We start from the raw sequence: 16,424 nt of genomic DNA, 5'->3' as shown, positions 1-16,424 counted from the left end.
CCTTCCTGGGAAGGCTAATTTGGTGGTTGGTATGTCGCAGAAACATTCCAGGCCTCATAGTACCTGCTCTGCCGAGGTTCCTTATGTTAAGGCTAAAGTTAAGACCACTGTTCCATCGACGGGGACCCCTGCCTCACTTCCTCACGCGCCGCAGTTCCCCTCAGGCGATGACAAAATGGCGCCCGTTCCCGCCACGACCGCGGCGGCCATTTTGGGTGCTACTCCTACAACTACGCCATCGGCCTCAGGTGTAGGGCTTGGATCCTTGGGTGAACATAGAGTTCCTTGTGCGCATCCTTATTGGCCAGTTTACGATTGTGCGGAAGGGGCATCCGGGCGTTCGAATGTTTTGTTGCCTGCGGGGTCGGCACCTTTGATTTATGTGGATACGTCGGTGGGGGGCCGGTGTGGAAACCTTCCCCGTTACATCCCTGGAATTGTCCTCCTCATGAGAGGCCTCCTCAGGTTCCAAAGCAGTCCCCGGAGGACACCTTTTTCGGTAAATTTCAAACGCTCATGCGTACCGACCCCATGACGGAGTATTTCAAAGTGCTTTTTAGGGAGATATGTCCGCCCGCGCCTCTGGCTCCACCCGTTCCTCCGGTGGTTCCGCCGGCGTCCTCCCTTGTCTACGGTGCCTTCCTCGACTCTTTCGCCTTTGCCCTCCTTGTCCCCCGTGGACAAGGCAGCACCTGACACGTCTCAGCAGGATCCTGACCTGTCGGATGACACGCAAGGCGATCAGGACAACGAGGACCTGCCCCGCTCTATTACAGCTTTTCATGACCGGGTACTGGACATGATGTGCTTCTTAGATGTTCTGGTGCCCGAGGCACCCGCTCTGCAGGAGGGCGTGCTTTCTGGGGCATTTACCCTGTCTCCTTTGGAGCGTACCGGCCTGTTCTTGCAGAAGGACATTTTGGCCGAGGTCCGCAGGGTCTCGGAAAAGCCACACTCTGGACTTTTCGTCAATAAGAAAATTGACGCGGGATACAGGCTGCATTCTTTGGAAGAGGTGGCCCTCTCATCTTGTCCGCCCCCCTCCTCCACAGTGGTGGCTGCGGCTACTTTGCAGTCCAGGTGACGGCTACTCAGGTCTGGGAAAGGAGGACAAGCTCCTTGACTCCCTTGGGAGAAACATCTTTGCCAACTCGGCCTTGCAGCTCAGGCAGGCCAATGCCGAACTGGTGTTAGCGGGGGCTAATATATGGATGTGGAAAGGTCTGTCAGAGTTTGAGGAATTCATCCCAGTCGAGAAGCTGGAAGACTTTAAGGGGGGATTATCCGATGCCAGGGTCTTGGCCCAGGATCTCCTGGAGGCTGCGGCTCATCACGTAGACACCTCGGCTTGGGGCCTTATGCTGGGGGTTGATACCTCACGGCAGGTGTGGCTGCATGCCACTAAATTCTCGAAAGAAGTGCAGGACAAGGAGTTGGGCCTTCCTTTTGATGGTAAGGAGCTCTTTCATTCTACAACAGATGTAGAGCTCACCAAGATGAAGGATAGCACTCAGACAGCTAAATCCTTGTCGGTCCTTGTTAAGACCCCTTTCAAAGCCCAGAGACCGTTGTCGCAAAGCTGACCTTCCTCTGGCTTTAGGGGCTTCCTCGACCGGAAATCTCGCAGAGTGGATACCCCTTTGGGGAATAACTGCCGTAAGCAACAACGGACTCGGTTTTTCTCCTGCTCCTCAGCCTCCTCCTCAGGTTCAGGTGGCAACGCGACCGAAAAACCTACAAAATGAGGGTTCTCCGCGCTCGCACAAGACCCCGGTGGGAGGACACATTGCGTCTCATTGGGAGGCGTGGCAGACCATCACCGAAGACAGATGGGTCTTGTCAGTCGCTCGGGCGGGCTTCCGCTTACCCTACCCCTACCCCACCCTTCAACCCTCCCTTTCAGCTGCCGGGCTCGCCCTCCCTCAAAACCGAGGTTCAGAAACTGCTGGACCTCAGAGCTGTGGAACCCGTTTCCCTCGGCTGTTTACTGTGCCCAAACCCAACCAGGCTTGCCTGCGCACCATCCTAGACCTTTCCCAGTTCAATCTTTTCCTACCCCAAGAGAATTCAAGATAATCACGCCCAGCCAGATACGGTCCTCGCAGATGGGCGATTGGCTCAGTGTGGTGGATCTTCAGGTTCCGTATATGCATATTCTGATTTGGAATCCACACAGGAGATATCTCTGTTTTTCTTTGGGAGAGGAGCACTTCCAGGTTCGAGCGCTTCCTTTTGGCCTCAGCTCGGCGCCGCGTGTCTTCACGAAGATGATGTCGGTGATTGCGGCCATCTTCGTCTGCAGGGTATGAAAGCAGCGGGCAATCTTCAGTCTCTCTCCTTCAGCTTCTGTTCCATCTTGGGCTGTCAGTGAACTGGCGGAAATCTTACATGACGGTCTCGCAGGACTTGATTTTCCTGGGTTTTCGCTGGAACACGATCGACTGCAGAGTGTACCTGACCGGGGACAGGATGGCGGATCTGTTAGCCACGTGTCAGATGTTTGTGCAGTCGGAGAGCATGTCGGCCTGGTAGTTCCAGAGGCTTCTGGGCCTCATGGCCTTGTGCGTGTTGGCTCTTCCTCTTGCTCGTCTCAAGATGAGGCTGACCCAGATGGCTCTTTGGAGTTCTTGGCATCAGGATGTGGACCCGGATTCCAAGCTGATAATGATTCCGGCTTCCATGAGAGTGGACCTGGAATGGTGGTCCTCTCTCAGCAACCTGTCGGTGGGTGCAGGGTTTCAGGACCCAGCCCCAACAGTGACGATCACGACGGACTCCTCTCTCCTGGGGTGGGGTGCGACGTTAGATCCTCTTCAGGTCTCGGATCTCTGCTCCCCTCAGGACAAGCTCTTCCACATAAATCATTTAGAGCTTCTGGCGATCTTCCTAGCGCTCAGGGCGTTCAGACCGATCATAGCCAACAAGGTGGTCGCATACGCACGGACAATGTGGTGTCGATGTATTACATCAACAAGCAAGGGGGAACCAAGTCTTCTCCCCGCCTCGTGGACCTGTACATCCAGATTTGGGAGTGGGCTGTGCTTCATGGTGTTTGGCTGCTTGCAGTGCCCATCCCAGGCCAGCTGAATGTCACAGCGGATGCCCTCAGCCGGCAGACAGTGGTCAGCTACGAGTGGGAGTTAAAGGCAGAGGTCCTCTCATGGATTTTCTTGTGTTGGGGCACACCGGAGGTGGACCTCTTCGCTACAGCGGCAAACAAGAAGCTTCCTCAGTATGCCTCCAGAGTGGGGCTGGGAGCCTCTTCTCTGGGGGATGCGCTCGAGATTCCATGGCACAACATGAGCTTATGCCTTCCCGCCTCTGCCTCTGGTCCATCGAGCAATTTGGAAGCTGAAGAACTCGGTGAACTGTTCCCTTCTACTCATACCCCCGTGGTGGCCGGCCAGGTTTTGGTTCTCAGAACTTCAACACTTGTCGATGTATCCGCCGATCAGGTTACCAGTGACCCCTGATCTTCTTCATCAGGGGGAACAGCGGATGTGGCACCCCTCCCCACAATCGCTCAGTTTGGCGGCATGGTGCCTGAGTTCAAGTCTTTAGAACATCTTAACTTGTCTGCGGATAACATGCGTATTATCCAGGCAGCCAGGAAACCCTCGACTAGATCCCAATATAGAAGTAAATGGCTCAGGTTCTGTCATTGGTGTTTGGAAAAACAATTGGACCCAAGGGGGGGCTACGATTGACACAGTGCTGTCCTTTGCATCCTTCCTAGCAGAGTCGGGTGTTCACGTTCTGTCATGCAGAACTTGCCTTTCAGCGGTCTCCGCTTATCTTTCTACGGACCAATGTTCTTACTCGCTGTGTAATCCAGTGGTTCAGAGGCATTTTGCAGGCTTGACACGTCTTTACCCTCCAATTCCTAGTCCGCACCCGCCGTGGGATCTAAATGTAGTCCTGACAGCGTTGTGCCATAAGCCTTTTGAACCAATGGCCATGGTGGACCTCAAGTACCTATCCTGGAAAGTGTCCTTTTTGGTCGCCGTTACGTCAGCAAGGCTGGTGAGTGAGCTCCAGGCCTTGTCGGTGGAGCATCCCTTTTTGGTCTTTCACAAAGATAAGGTAGTCCTAGAGACAAATCCTGCTTTCCTGCCGAAGGTCGTAACTGAATTCCATCTGAATCAGTCGATCTCCCTGACGGTCTTTTTTCCAAACCCTACCTCGGAGGCAGAAAGGGTTCTGCATTGTCTCGATATCAGAAGGGCTCTTAAGTTCTATCTGGACAGAACTTCCGAGCTTAGGAGTTCTTCTCAAATGTTTGTGACTTTTGGTAACCCTCAGGGTAAGCAGGCGTCTAAGGCGACTATTTCTCGGTGGATCGCCGCCTGCATTACGGAGTCTTTCACCGTCCAAGGGCTGAAACCTCCTAAGGGTATTCACGCACACCTGGTGCGGGGCAAGGCAGCCGTGCTTGCTTTTCAGAAAAATGTCCCCTGGGAGTCCATCGCTAGGGCAGCTACTTGGGCCTCTCCGTCTGCTTTTTGTAAGCATTATTGTCTTGACATGAGCTCAAGAGCTGATGCTCCGTTTGGTCAGGCTGTGCTGAAGAACATTTTTCAGTAAGGAGTATTTCCATCCACCCGTAGTTCCTGTTAGGAGTGCTTGGGAATCTCCCATAAGTATGGAGGAAAGGGGATGGGACGTAGGAGTATTACCAGGTTACTCACCGTAGTGACCACCTTACTCCAAGTCCATAGTCCCCTTTGCTCCATATGCCCTCTAATAAGAGTCCTCTGTTATTGCTTATAGGTCTCTGACCTGGCGATAGAAAAGGACTGATGGGCGATGCGCGGGGCGGAGCCAAGGTGGGCGGGGTTATGGCCTTGCGCCGGGCCCGCGCAGGAAGGAGAGGAAGGACACATTTTTGGAACAATTTTGGATGCTTTTTACAAAGTGCTCCGTTCCCGTACCACAGGACAGAGAGATGTCCCATAAGTATGGAGGAAAGGGGACTATGGACTAAGAGTAAGGTGGTCACTATTGTGAGTAACCTGGTAATTCTCAGTACCACGTTTACAGTTGTCTGGCATGCACAGGAAAACAAACTATAGTTACTGAATAAGTAAACACTGAAAATGCGTTCACGGTGAAGGAAACTAATCCGAGGAAATCAGTATCAAGAATCGTTATGAAGATATAAAAAAATGAGGTGTCATGGCACTGAAGAAATAAAGTAAGCTGGTTCATAAATAAAAATAAATATTAAATAAAGGGGGAATATAAAAACTAGGCAACCAACTTGCCATGAATACTTAAAGGATGTGACCAGCTGAATGCAACACTTTAAACCACCTCCATAATTCTTCCAGAACTTGGGAAGACCCTTAATACCATGGCGCTGTTGGTAAGCTGAGTTTGTTGCCTATTTGGAAGCCATTGTTTGTTTGAGGTTGTGCGTAAGCAGAAGTAAATCCATATTCAGAGGGACGAGAAGTTTGTAGACAACTTTCACCAGTGTTTGTATTTGTATTTATTGTGTTTATATAGCGCTTTACATTATAACCGAATACATAGAACATTATAACAGACGAAGCAATTTACAATCATGAATCAAATCAACAAAACAGTAAGTAGAGCAATTAAACTGTGAAGGAAGGGGTGAGGAAGCGAAGAAGGAGGAAAACAGAAGTGGGGGGTAAGAGGAAGGGGGAGGGTAGAGGATCCTAGGAAAGATTCGAGGGAGGGAGAGAGAATGAGAGGAGGGGAAGGTTTCATGGCAGGGAATGGAGAAGGAGAGATTTCAGGGAAGTGCGGAAGGAGGAAAAGGTAGGTATAGAGCGGATTGAGAGAGGTAAGGAGTTCCAGTGCAGGGGGGCTAGGAGCTGAAAGGAGCGGAAATGGGAGGCAGCACACGGGGAAGGAGGGACAGTGAGAAGGAAGTGGTCAGCTGAACGAAGGGAGCGGGAAGGAGTGTAGAAAGAGAGGAGAGATGAGGGGGAGCACGAACATGGAGAGATTTAAAGACTAGACAGAGGAAATGAAATTGAAGTTGGGAGTGAAAGGGAAGCCAGCCAAGGAAGAAAAGCGTAGAAGAAATTGAGTCTTGGGAGGCAAGGAGACAGAGGGTACGGACGGCTGAGTGGTATAGATTTGAGGGGGGCAAGATGAGAAACAGGTAGTCCAAAGAGTAAAGAGGAGCAGTAGAAGAGGCGAGAGAAGATAAGGGAGGAGATTAAAAGTTTAGTAGCATGGAAGGTGAGAGAGGAGCAGACATTGTGTTGGAAGCACAAGAATGGTAAGGTTTAAATGTGTACGAAGAAGTGATTTGCGAGAGTAGAGAAGCAATACAAAAGGAACTACGGTCATTCTAGAGCCGTACCCATTTTACACAAGAGAGCAGTTGCCCAAAGACTCAATAGACTAATATCTAGCTGCCCTGAGAGGAATAGCAGCACGTTGCAATTTTGGACAATGTCTGAATGAAGTCCTCCGAGGTCCGCTGATGGTAACAATCAAATACATGAGCGGTAATGAATCTAGCAATATCGTCACTGATTCTCTGGAGGGAAGCTTCTCTTACGTGGCCAGGTAAAGGCAGAAGCTACCTGACTCTGACCCTGGGGTTGGCTTGGCTATCTGTGGGAGGACCACGTAGGGGAGGACAAACTCCAGAGAGGCAGGCAAAGACTGGATCAATAAAATCGTGCAGTTACAATTCTTAATGACACCCATGGGCCCGTGTAACATGCCTGCATTGCTTATTGTGACATGGACAAAGAATTCTCAGGTTTCCTTAGCCAACAAACTTATTTGCACCCACCCCCATTTTTTGGTATAGAGACGAGGAAGGGGGACGGAGCAATGAAGATGACCAAAACCGGTAAGCCAATGGCTCATTCTAGCATTTGGAAAATGCTAACCAATGCTGCAAAGTTTAAAACTGACACAGCTGAAAGGAATAGGGAGAGAGAGGCAGAGGCTGCTGCTGAAGCCAGCTGGTTCCGACACTGTTTGGGACACCGGAGGTGAGTAGACTGTGGAAGGCAGTGCAGAGGTGGACGAGAACGGTGTGCAGGTAGACCACACAAAGAGAAGTTTGCTGTTTTATTGCTACAGGCAGCTGGAAGCGCCAGAAGCAGAGGCAGGCAAAGAGGGAGCCAAACGGCCAATAGGACACACTCCCAGTCAGCAGACCGAAAGGGATGAAGACGGAAAGACGCGAGGAATGCCAAAGCCAGCCGGTAAGCCCAGGGAGAGTTGGTTACCGGGGTGCTTAACGGCATATACTGCATATCATTGACAATGGGAGAGAGCTTGATTAAAATAATTGGAAGAATTGATAAGAATACGAAGAGTGTTGTGTAAGGGTCGGTGACCCAATACTGGAAAAGCATTATGTCTTTCATGAAAGAAATAGTGAATGGAGAACAGAAAGGCCCTGGCAGGATAGTGAACCAGGCAAACAGTGAATCTGGGACTCCCACCCGGGAGAAGATATTCGATATAAAAAGCCCTGGCAGGACAGTAAACCTGGCACTGTGTGCGTTCGGGACCCGCACTCTAGAAACAAAGTTGTGATATCCTGGCAGGAGAGTAAACCAGGAGTGAGAAGAGAAGTAAACCTGAAATTGGGGAACAGTGATAATGGATACAAAAGGGAAGAATCGTACCCCTTCTAAGGATCAGTAAGAATAGTTGCAGTACCCTGGCAGGAGAGTACACCATGTGTAGAAAGTGGAAGTGGAACAGTACATGGAAAAGGGAAGAACCATACCCCTTTAAACCTAATTGAGATACAAAGTGAGATGAATATTCAAAGATACTGTGTATTTAAAGGCGCCTGGAGGGAGGGCTCATCCCCCTGGAGTAAACTTGAACTGTGATGAAGTGACATTTAAAATAGCAGAAGGAATCTAGGGGAAGGGAGGACCCCTTTCTTTTTTTTTGGCACTTTAGAACTTCGTTTGGAATTCTGAAAGAATGCTACAACTGCATAGCTTTTAGACATCCCCCTTTTCACATGATTTTGAGTTTAGCGTGTAAGGGTCCGTTTAGGGTGTTTGGACACGGGATAAGGACGCTCTTTGGTTAAACATCCTGACACAGCCTGGTTAGTTCTAGCACGGAAGTGGAAACAAAAGTCACCCTCTTTGACCACTGAGTGGCTAAATAAGATCTGGGGATTTTAGCGATGGAATGGGTGACCTATGGAATACAAAGGGAGAGGCAAACATTTTGGAAGGACTGGGGCACGATACTGGACTACCTTCGGAGAGACTACATGCAACAATGGTGCCCCCAAAATTTGAAAATATTGGACATAATGTAGGCGCTAAACCACAAATGGAAATAACGTATGCAAGGTCTTGTGGGTCTCAGAATCCGGCATTGGGAGGGGGAAGGAGGTGGGGGGGAAGGAGGTAGGGGAAAGGAAAGGAGAGGCAATGGGAGGGGGGATTGATATTATCTTATGTTTATGTTGAAAATGCCAATAAAAACAAAGTTAAAAAAAATAAACATCCTGACACAGAAGTTCCTTCGTTTTGTTGAGGCAGGGAAACCCCTCTTAGGATTATGGATAGATAGGAATTTTCCAAACCTTTTTATTATTTTGTGATAAATAAGTCTATAACCTACACTAACCTGTCACTGTGTCTCAGTCTTACTTTTGATCCCTTACATAAGTGGGATCCAACTCAGTTGATACAAACTGGAGGACCCTCAAATTTGGAAAACTGAATTAGCGGGCTACTAGTCCAACTGTAGCAACCATATAATCTATTGGCTTTGATTAAGTTTGGCATTCGAGAAGAAACCCGGTAGCCAGGAGATTACTTCCTACAGACCTAGTCTTGATACCCCCTAAAGGAACCTATATAAGGTTGACCTCTAAATCAGGGCTAGCATGGAGACATGGCTTAGATGTTTTGCCAGTGCTAGTACACCCCGACTATAAGGGTGATGTAAAGATACTTTATTTAAAAGAAAAATGTAATTTATAATTTTCATTCATAAAAATGTATGCTTCCAATACCTATGACTATTATACATAACTTCAAGGATAAAACTATTAAAATACACATTAATATATTAAGTAATAGAAACTACCATAAAATCGTCATAATAACCTTAAGCAAACAGTCTTATCATATTAGTGGCAATTAAATGTTACATCTATTGGAAATGTAATAAATTGACACACACAATACCAACAAGAAAAATCCATTACAACACACAATATATAAAAAATGATCATTAATTTAAAAGAAATCACTCATATAAATTATTGAAATGGCTCCATAATGGGAGATATATAAGTCTTCACAATCTTTATTTAATAGTAGTACTTTCTCATATTTTGATAATATCTGCATCTCCGCTATCCAGTCTAACATTTATACCAAGCCTCTCTTTGACATCCTGGGCTCCCTTGACATCGCCTACACTAAGTTTGCTGATGATATGCAAATTCTCATCCCCATCACTGGGAACTACTCCTATCACCATCTACAAGATCTATTCCATCATCTAAAGCTGGATGACCCCTCACAACCTTTGACTGAACGATGATAAAACTGAACTTCTAATTGTGGGCTCACCTTTTCACCTCTGCACGCTCTCCCGATCCTACTCCACTATCTCCATTGATGGCACTACCATCCCTGTTCTCAAACAAGTGAAAAGTCTGTGGGTGTAGCTGGACGCTGAGCTCAACATGGCCAAGCAAATCCAATACCCTGTCTTCCTCGACTGCGTACACTGCAAAACTCATTTCCCTAAGCAGACATTTCCTTACAACAACAAATTGCCTTACACTTGCAAGAGCAATTATCATCAGCAAACTTGACTATTGCAACGTCCTCCTTATGGGCACCTCGGCAACCAAATTGGCAAAGCTACAACCTTTCCAGAACAAATCTCTGAGCTGCCCTGTGTCTGCACCGGTCCAATCACATATCTGCTTCCAGGTGTGAAGCCCACTGGCTCCCTATAAAAGCTTGCATTGTGTTTAAGACCCTGTCTCTTGCACAAAGATGCATCTGTAACGTTGCTCCCTCTTACCCCAACAAGAGCCTCTCTATGAAACACCAGCTGGCAGCATTGTGCTGATCACACCTAGATACAAAAAGGCCAGAGCGGGAGGAGTAGGTTTTGCCGTCATTGCCACTGCACTTTGGAACTCGCTACCCTCACACATCTGAGACAAATCATCCTATACCACCGTCAAGAACAAATGTGATTAATGACTGTACTATTTCATCTACATGTTTTATACTTTTTCCCTTCTTGCCTATTTCATCTGGCTGTCTTTGCTTGTCTAACTGTTTATTGGTACAAACACTGTGATACCCTTGGGTCTGGGCGTTCTATGAATGTTATAAATATATACCCTGTAGCTCATCTTCTTGACCACTTTTCTTTTGATGTTTGGCCTTCTGCGGCAGCCATCCCCCGGGCATTAACCTGTATTCTGCCGACCATACTGTGCTAGTAGAGGCATTCAGTCCTATTTGTTACTCATCCCAAAGGTGGTAGCCTACCTCTGCCCTAATTTGCTACTATTTCTAGTTTTGTAAATGCTGCATGGGCTCTGCTCTGCCAGCCCCCTTGCTGGAACCCTCCAGACTGCCTGAACCCTAAGCTGCCAGCCTACCATGACCACCCATGGCAGCCTGCCTGAGCCATCCTTTCCCCAACATCGTGGGCACTTTTTTTTCAAAACTTCTTTTTATTATTATTTTCGTGTAATAATAAATTAAAGCAAATTGACATGAAACATACAACTTTCGGCGAGTTATAGTGACCAGAAGAACATTGAGGCTTCATTTCGCCGGACTGGTAACGTGGAATAACTAAAGACAAACAGAAAGCGGTGGGAGGGGAAAGGGAGGGGAGGAACAGGGAACATCAGTTTACACAGAGAGCTTTATCAGGAGTCACTTTCTGGCTGCAGAGTCTTCGGTATCTTAGGGTGGGGGGGCCGTCTCTGTGGAGAAATAAAGAATAATTCTTACAAAAGAACATGAGTAATTTGACTGGGGTCACCTTGTTGCCAGGAAGGAGGGAGCCTTGTCTGTGTTGAGTCCCAGCTTATCTTTGGGGAAGCTTGTGTCGATGAGGACTCTATTGGGAGTTGTCAGTCCAGCTTATCCATCCATCGCAGGGTAGGAGGCTGTCTTGCCACCCCCGGGAACTGCTTCGTGTAGTCCAGGAAAGGGGCCCAGACTTGGTGAAATTTGCTTCTGTTGTCGAAGCGGTTGGCCGTGATTTTTTTCTGCTGCAACGATCTCCCAACATTTGGTCCACCACATTGGAATTGAGGGGCCCTCGGGATGTTTCCAAAGTCTGGCGATTGATATTTTTGCAGCCGTTTACTGGTCTGTTTTTTGCCACCTCTTTTTATGCCAGCCTGCCTGGCCCCTCGGCTGTTAGACCGCCTATTCCGTTCCCTGTGGTTCTTTATTGGGAATTTACATAACTGTTAGTCCGATATAAATGTTGAATTACATACCATAAAAGAATGTAGTGACTACATTGTTCCTGTCTGCGGTGTATTCATCACAGGAAGGATAATCCCTGCCTTGCTTTTGGTACATGCATCTAGTGGGCACGGTGGCCCCTAACCAGTACCACTAATTGCGCATGGTCTTGCCTGCCACAGCCCTTTAATGCTCTAACTGCCCTTAGTGCTTCATTTGGCATTCCAGGGGGGTCAGAAAAATTTTGTTTAGGGATTTCAGTTTACGGAGTAACTGGATTGAAGTAGTTAATGTGTGCATATTTCAGATTAAGCAGGAGTGTAGTTTTGCTTTTACTGATCAGCAAACCTAGTTAAGAATGTCTGAGCAGTACAATTTTACGTGTGTGGATTCAGGATCGATGCAACACGCTGGGTTGATAGTGCTTGCATTGAGGATAAGTGTGCTTGTATAAGGAAGTACCATAAGAGTGTTTATTGATATCGTGTTTCCCAAGAAAACTCCCTTCCTTTCCACTTTTACTCCCTCAGTTAGCCTGAAATCCCTCCCCCTCTCATACCTCCTCCCTCACCTGCTTGCGACTTTTATTTGTGTCCTGCCTATCCTGTTAACTGTATATGGACCCCACCAGAACGTAAACTCTGCACTTGCCACTTGCGAGTGATAATTGACTCTTGGTGGCTATGAAATTGTGTGCTCTGAGCATGTGGAGAACCGACCAGAGCGACTGACTTTTTATGCCTGGCTAGTAGCTTGCAACTTGAAAATGTTACTTTGCAAATAAAGCTTAGGTTTTGGGGGGGGTCGTTCTCACACAGCAACTGTGGTTTGGTTCAGGTCGCGACAACCAATCCTGAGAGTGGTCAGGTGAGCACTTATCTGAAAATCAACATTGTGTATTATGATGCAAATGAAGGCAGTGCTTTTGTCCTGTTCTTGAGATTGATCTGTACAACCTTTTTACTTCAGTAAGGACTGAAGGTTTTGGTGCAAAATGTTTTGCAAGGGTTAAGAACTGCCTCAACAGAACATTACCAATGAAGGAGGCCTCATCGAGCAAAGCCTGCAAAGTCATATCTTCATTGGACCGCTCCTGCATCAGTGACTGCTCTGATGGAAAATGCCCACAAAAGTACCAAAACATAAGCAGCCAGTTAGCTGTCTCAAGGGTCAGTGTGTTCTTCTCTTTACTCAATTAGAGCAAGCTACCTCCAGGGTTATTTTCATCTGTCAATCCATTGTGATCGAGAGAAACCACCAAGCCACACAAGGTTTGAGATCGCCAAACTACGCCTGGACCTACCAATCCTCCATTTTGATGTCTTAAGTGCGAAGCCAACTATGCATAGAGTGCCAACCTCTGCCCCGTGGTGGAATTCCCCTTCAAACCTGTCACTGTCCAATAGGCCTCTCCTGTTAAATACTGTATTTGAAACGTAAACGTTTTTAAGCACTGTTCAACTGCTTGTAGTTTAAGGGCTTTCTGTTGTAAACCTTTATTCTATTGTCCTAACAGGAAATCGCAATCTGATCTCGATCCCTGTTTTATTATTGCTTATGTTTGATGCCTCGATTTCATTTCTTTGGGCTTTCCACACTTTACCTCTAGAGCTGTTTTCAATGGAGTTGGTTTACTGCACCATCACATCACCTCTTGCAAGGGTTAATTGTTGCTCTTTGCCAAGTTGCGAATCGGTGAGCAGAGGATACCTTAAGCTGCTTCCCGTTTGTCCGCATACCTCAGTCGTGTTGCTTTTGGAGCTTTGAAATCGAACGTTTAGCCGTCATTCTCTTCCACCTCTTACCAGCCAATAACTTGCACAAACTTGACTTTTGCCTTGGGCCTTGCTTCAAAACTCTACCTTCAGCATTACCCTCAATCTTTTCCTGATCTCTGCCATCTGCCTTTTCTCAATCCGTATATTATACAGCCTTTCCCTGTTTTCTGCCTACAGCCTTGACCCGATTCTCGATTTACAGCCTTGCCCTTGGGCTCCGACCTAATCATTGCCTTAGTTCTCCACCTTCAGCCTTGCCTCAAATCAATCCCTTCTTTCAGCCGTTCACCTGCTCTCTACCTCCAAACTTGCCTTTGATCTCGTCTTGAGCCTCCTCCCCTGAGCTCCCTCTGTGCTCTTGATCTCTACCTTGGGCCCTGCACTTTATTGCTTGACTCTGATTGCCTTCAGCATCGACTTACTGGCGATTGCCATCTTCAACCATTATACTCACCTTTAGCCATGACTCCAATTGCTTTCCGATTCCCATGCACTGCCTTGCTTCATATTGCTGCATTCGGCCTTGCTTCTGATGGCCATTGTATTTCTAATTCTTCATAATTGCCCTTGATTGCCACCAGACAGCTGGCCACAATGAGTTCTGTTCATAATGGGATAACTGGGCCTGGTGTAATTTGACCATCTGGTGCTGGCTTCAATGGATTCTGACCTTTTAAGTATTAACTTGACATTATAAAAAATAAAGGCATACGCTGGGTAAAATGGCAACAGTATACAGACTGAATAATAATCACTGGTTTCACATAGGTCTCGCAAATTGCTGTTATATGTGAGCCACTCTATTCCATCAACCTCCTGAGGTCAGATTCGTGTGGTGCGACTCCCTTGTGACATTTTATCGGTCCTCTGAATCTGAAAAGGAAGAACATCTTGTGGAGTGAATATGCAGTGAAGTTTTAGCCATCTTTCAGATGCGTCATCATTTGTCATGGATGTGCCTTATAAAGTATTGCGTAAATGCAACGTCAGCAGTCCTTCGGCAGTATAATGTTCACACTGGGACTACATCACAAATGTAAGAAATTAGGCTGTGTAATTTCACACTGCGTACCTTATACCTAAGTGCGACTTTTAATTATGACTGGACACACCAGGTACAACATATCCTTGGCATACCCACGTGAGATACTTACTGCATGGCAAATGGTTGGATTTAGAATAAATTGAATGTGTGACCGTGTCTGCTTGATTCACAAAGCTTTGCACTAGTGCAAATCAGTGAATGGCCTGAACATCTGAGATTTGCTCCTTCTGGCTTATTCAAAAATCCTAAAACTGTAGCAAATCTGGAGCTCTAAAATGCTCATTTATAAATGCGATTCACAAAGATTTGCCCAAGGGCATCTCCGTGATGTTCCAGGTAGTTCTGAATCTGCGTGAACCGTAGACTGAGAATCGGGAATGAGGTAGCAGAGCAAAACTGAAATGCTTCAGGGCAGATCTGTGGAATTGGGGCCAAGGGGCCAAGTGTACATAGCACAGGGATTGTGTAAAAATATGCATGTGTAGGATTATGAAAAGAAATGTCGAATTGGAAAGTATTAACTTTAGATTTATTTTGTGTCCTCACTTCTCCACATGCTCTGAATTGTATAACTCGTGTGTTTTCCTGCACGCACTATAGCGCTTGCACCTAGATCACTGATGTGAAAGTTGTCAGTTGGCATACATGTGGGAAATGCATTTCGAAATGTTGTTGGTAATACCTATGGATGTTCTGAATATGTGGGTGCTCACCTGTATTTACACTGTTATTGGGAATACCTATGGATGTTCTGAATATGTGGGTGCTCACCTGTATTTACACTGTTACTGGGAATACCTATGGATGTTCTGAATATGTGGGTGCTCACCTGTATTTACACTGTTACTGGGAATACCTATGGATGTTCTGAATATGTGGGTGCTCACCTGTATTTACACTGTTACTGGGAATACCTATGGATGTTCTGAATATGTGGGTGCTCCACTGTATTTACACTGTTTTCTCCTTGCCCTCCCTTACGAACGCTCACTTATGCAGATCTGTAAGGAAGTTAAAGAGTGTATACTTTACACACTTGTACGTACGTTGTTGCACTTGCGCACATGGGATTCTCCTTTATAAATCTTTTGTCATTTGGGCATGCTTCTTTTTCTACTTTTGGCATGCAGGCTGGTCCAACTAATCGTATTGCGCATTACACCCACTGAATATCTCTCATGGAACCTCTGTTGGCGTAACAATAATGAACTAACTGGGTGTTTAAACCTGCCAGGTGTTTCGTACCCACATGTACATGTCAGGTCTGCATTGAAGAACTGCTAAGTTGCTCCTTAACTTTACTTTTACTTTCCTCCCTATAACGAAGGCCCCTGAATGAGATTGACCTGGAAAATTAAATAATTTTTTTTATATTTGTTTTTTAGATCTCCGGTTTAACTCTACCTCTTCCTCCGAAAAAACTCCTTGGAAATATGGATCGGGAATTCATAGCCGAGAGACAAAAAGGACTCCAGAGCTATCTGAATGTGATCACTACACACCACATATTGTGTAACTATGAGCTGGTGAAGAAGTTCTTGGATCCAAACAGCTACTCTGCGAACTACACTGGTGAGTCGAGATGCTTCTGTCCTGAGATTACCATAGCTACAGACCTGCCTTTTATCTGGTTTCTCTCTCAATGCTTGGCCTCAGGTAGTCATAGGTAGTACTTCCTAAAACAGGCTTGTGGGCATTACCACCAAAATTCCGAATGCTTCCTGCAAGCCTGTTTAGTAGTCAAATAAAATGCTGTTTTGTTTCACATACTTAAAAGCAATCTGGCCAGTCTTAAAACACAACATGTTTCCGGTAAAACCATTTTACATGTGCTGTAAAGTTATAAAAACAAACTAAATAAAAGTCTTGCTACAATATTAGTACATTACAAAGCAGGCATATACAATGGAAAAAGTGCATCTACTTTACAAGTGTTATCACTTAATTCTATGTCAAATTATGTAATTTCAAAATAAGAAAAAATCTGTTGTCAACACGGCTGAACTCTTCAAAATCTGCAGAGAACTTGCCAACCCGTCCGCAGTATCATCTGCCCCTACTCCTTCCCAGGCCCTTTGCAATGCACTCGCCTCTCACTTCATTTCCAAAAAAGCCTTGTCACGCACTCTTCCAACCCAAATCCCCCACCCCCGTGACCCC

General features: G+C 46.5%; 1 protein-coding gene across 4 annotated transcripts in view; it reads left to right on the top strand.

Moving 5' to 3' along the window:
• PXK (PX domain containing serine/threonine kinase like) overlaps positions 1 to 16,424 on the top strand; it is a 917,751-nt gene that overhangs the window by 451,374 nt on the left and 449,953 nt on the right. For all 4 annotated transcript variants that reach the window (XM_069643765.1, XM_069643764.1, XM_069643767.1 and 1 more), the window contains exon 4: positions 15,650 to 15,836. In XM_069643765.1, coding sequence (XP_069499866.1) covers positions 15,650 to 15,836 — 187 coding nt within the window. The remainder of the gene's footprint in view (positions 1 to 15,649; positions 15,837 to 16,424) is intronic.

Source organism: Ambystoma mexicanum, chromosome 2p, assembly GCF_040938575.1.
Source record: "Ambystoma mexicanum isolate Mex_15411 chromosome 2p, UKY_AmexF1_1, whole genome shotgun sequence".
Taxonomy (NCBI): domain Eukaryota; kingdom Metazoa; phylum Chordata; class Amphibia; order Caudata; family Ambystomatidae; genus Ambystoma; species Ambystoma mexicanum.
This window is presented reverse-complemented; position numbering and strand designations above follow the sequence as displayed.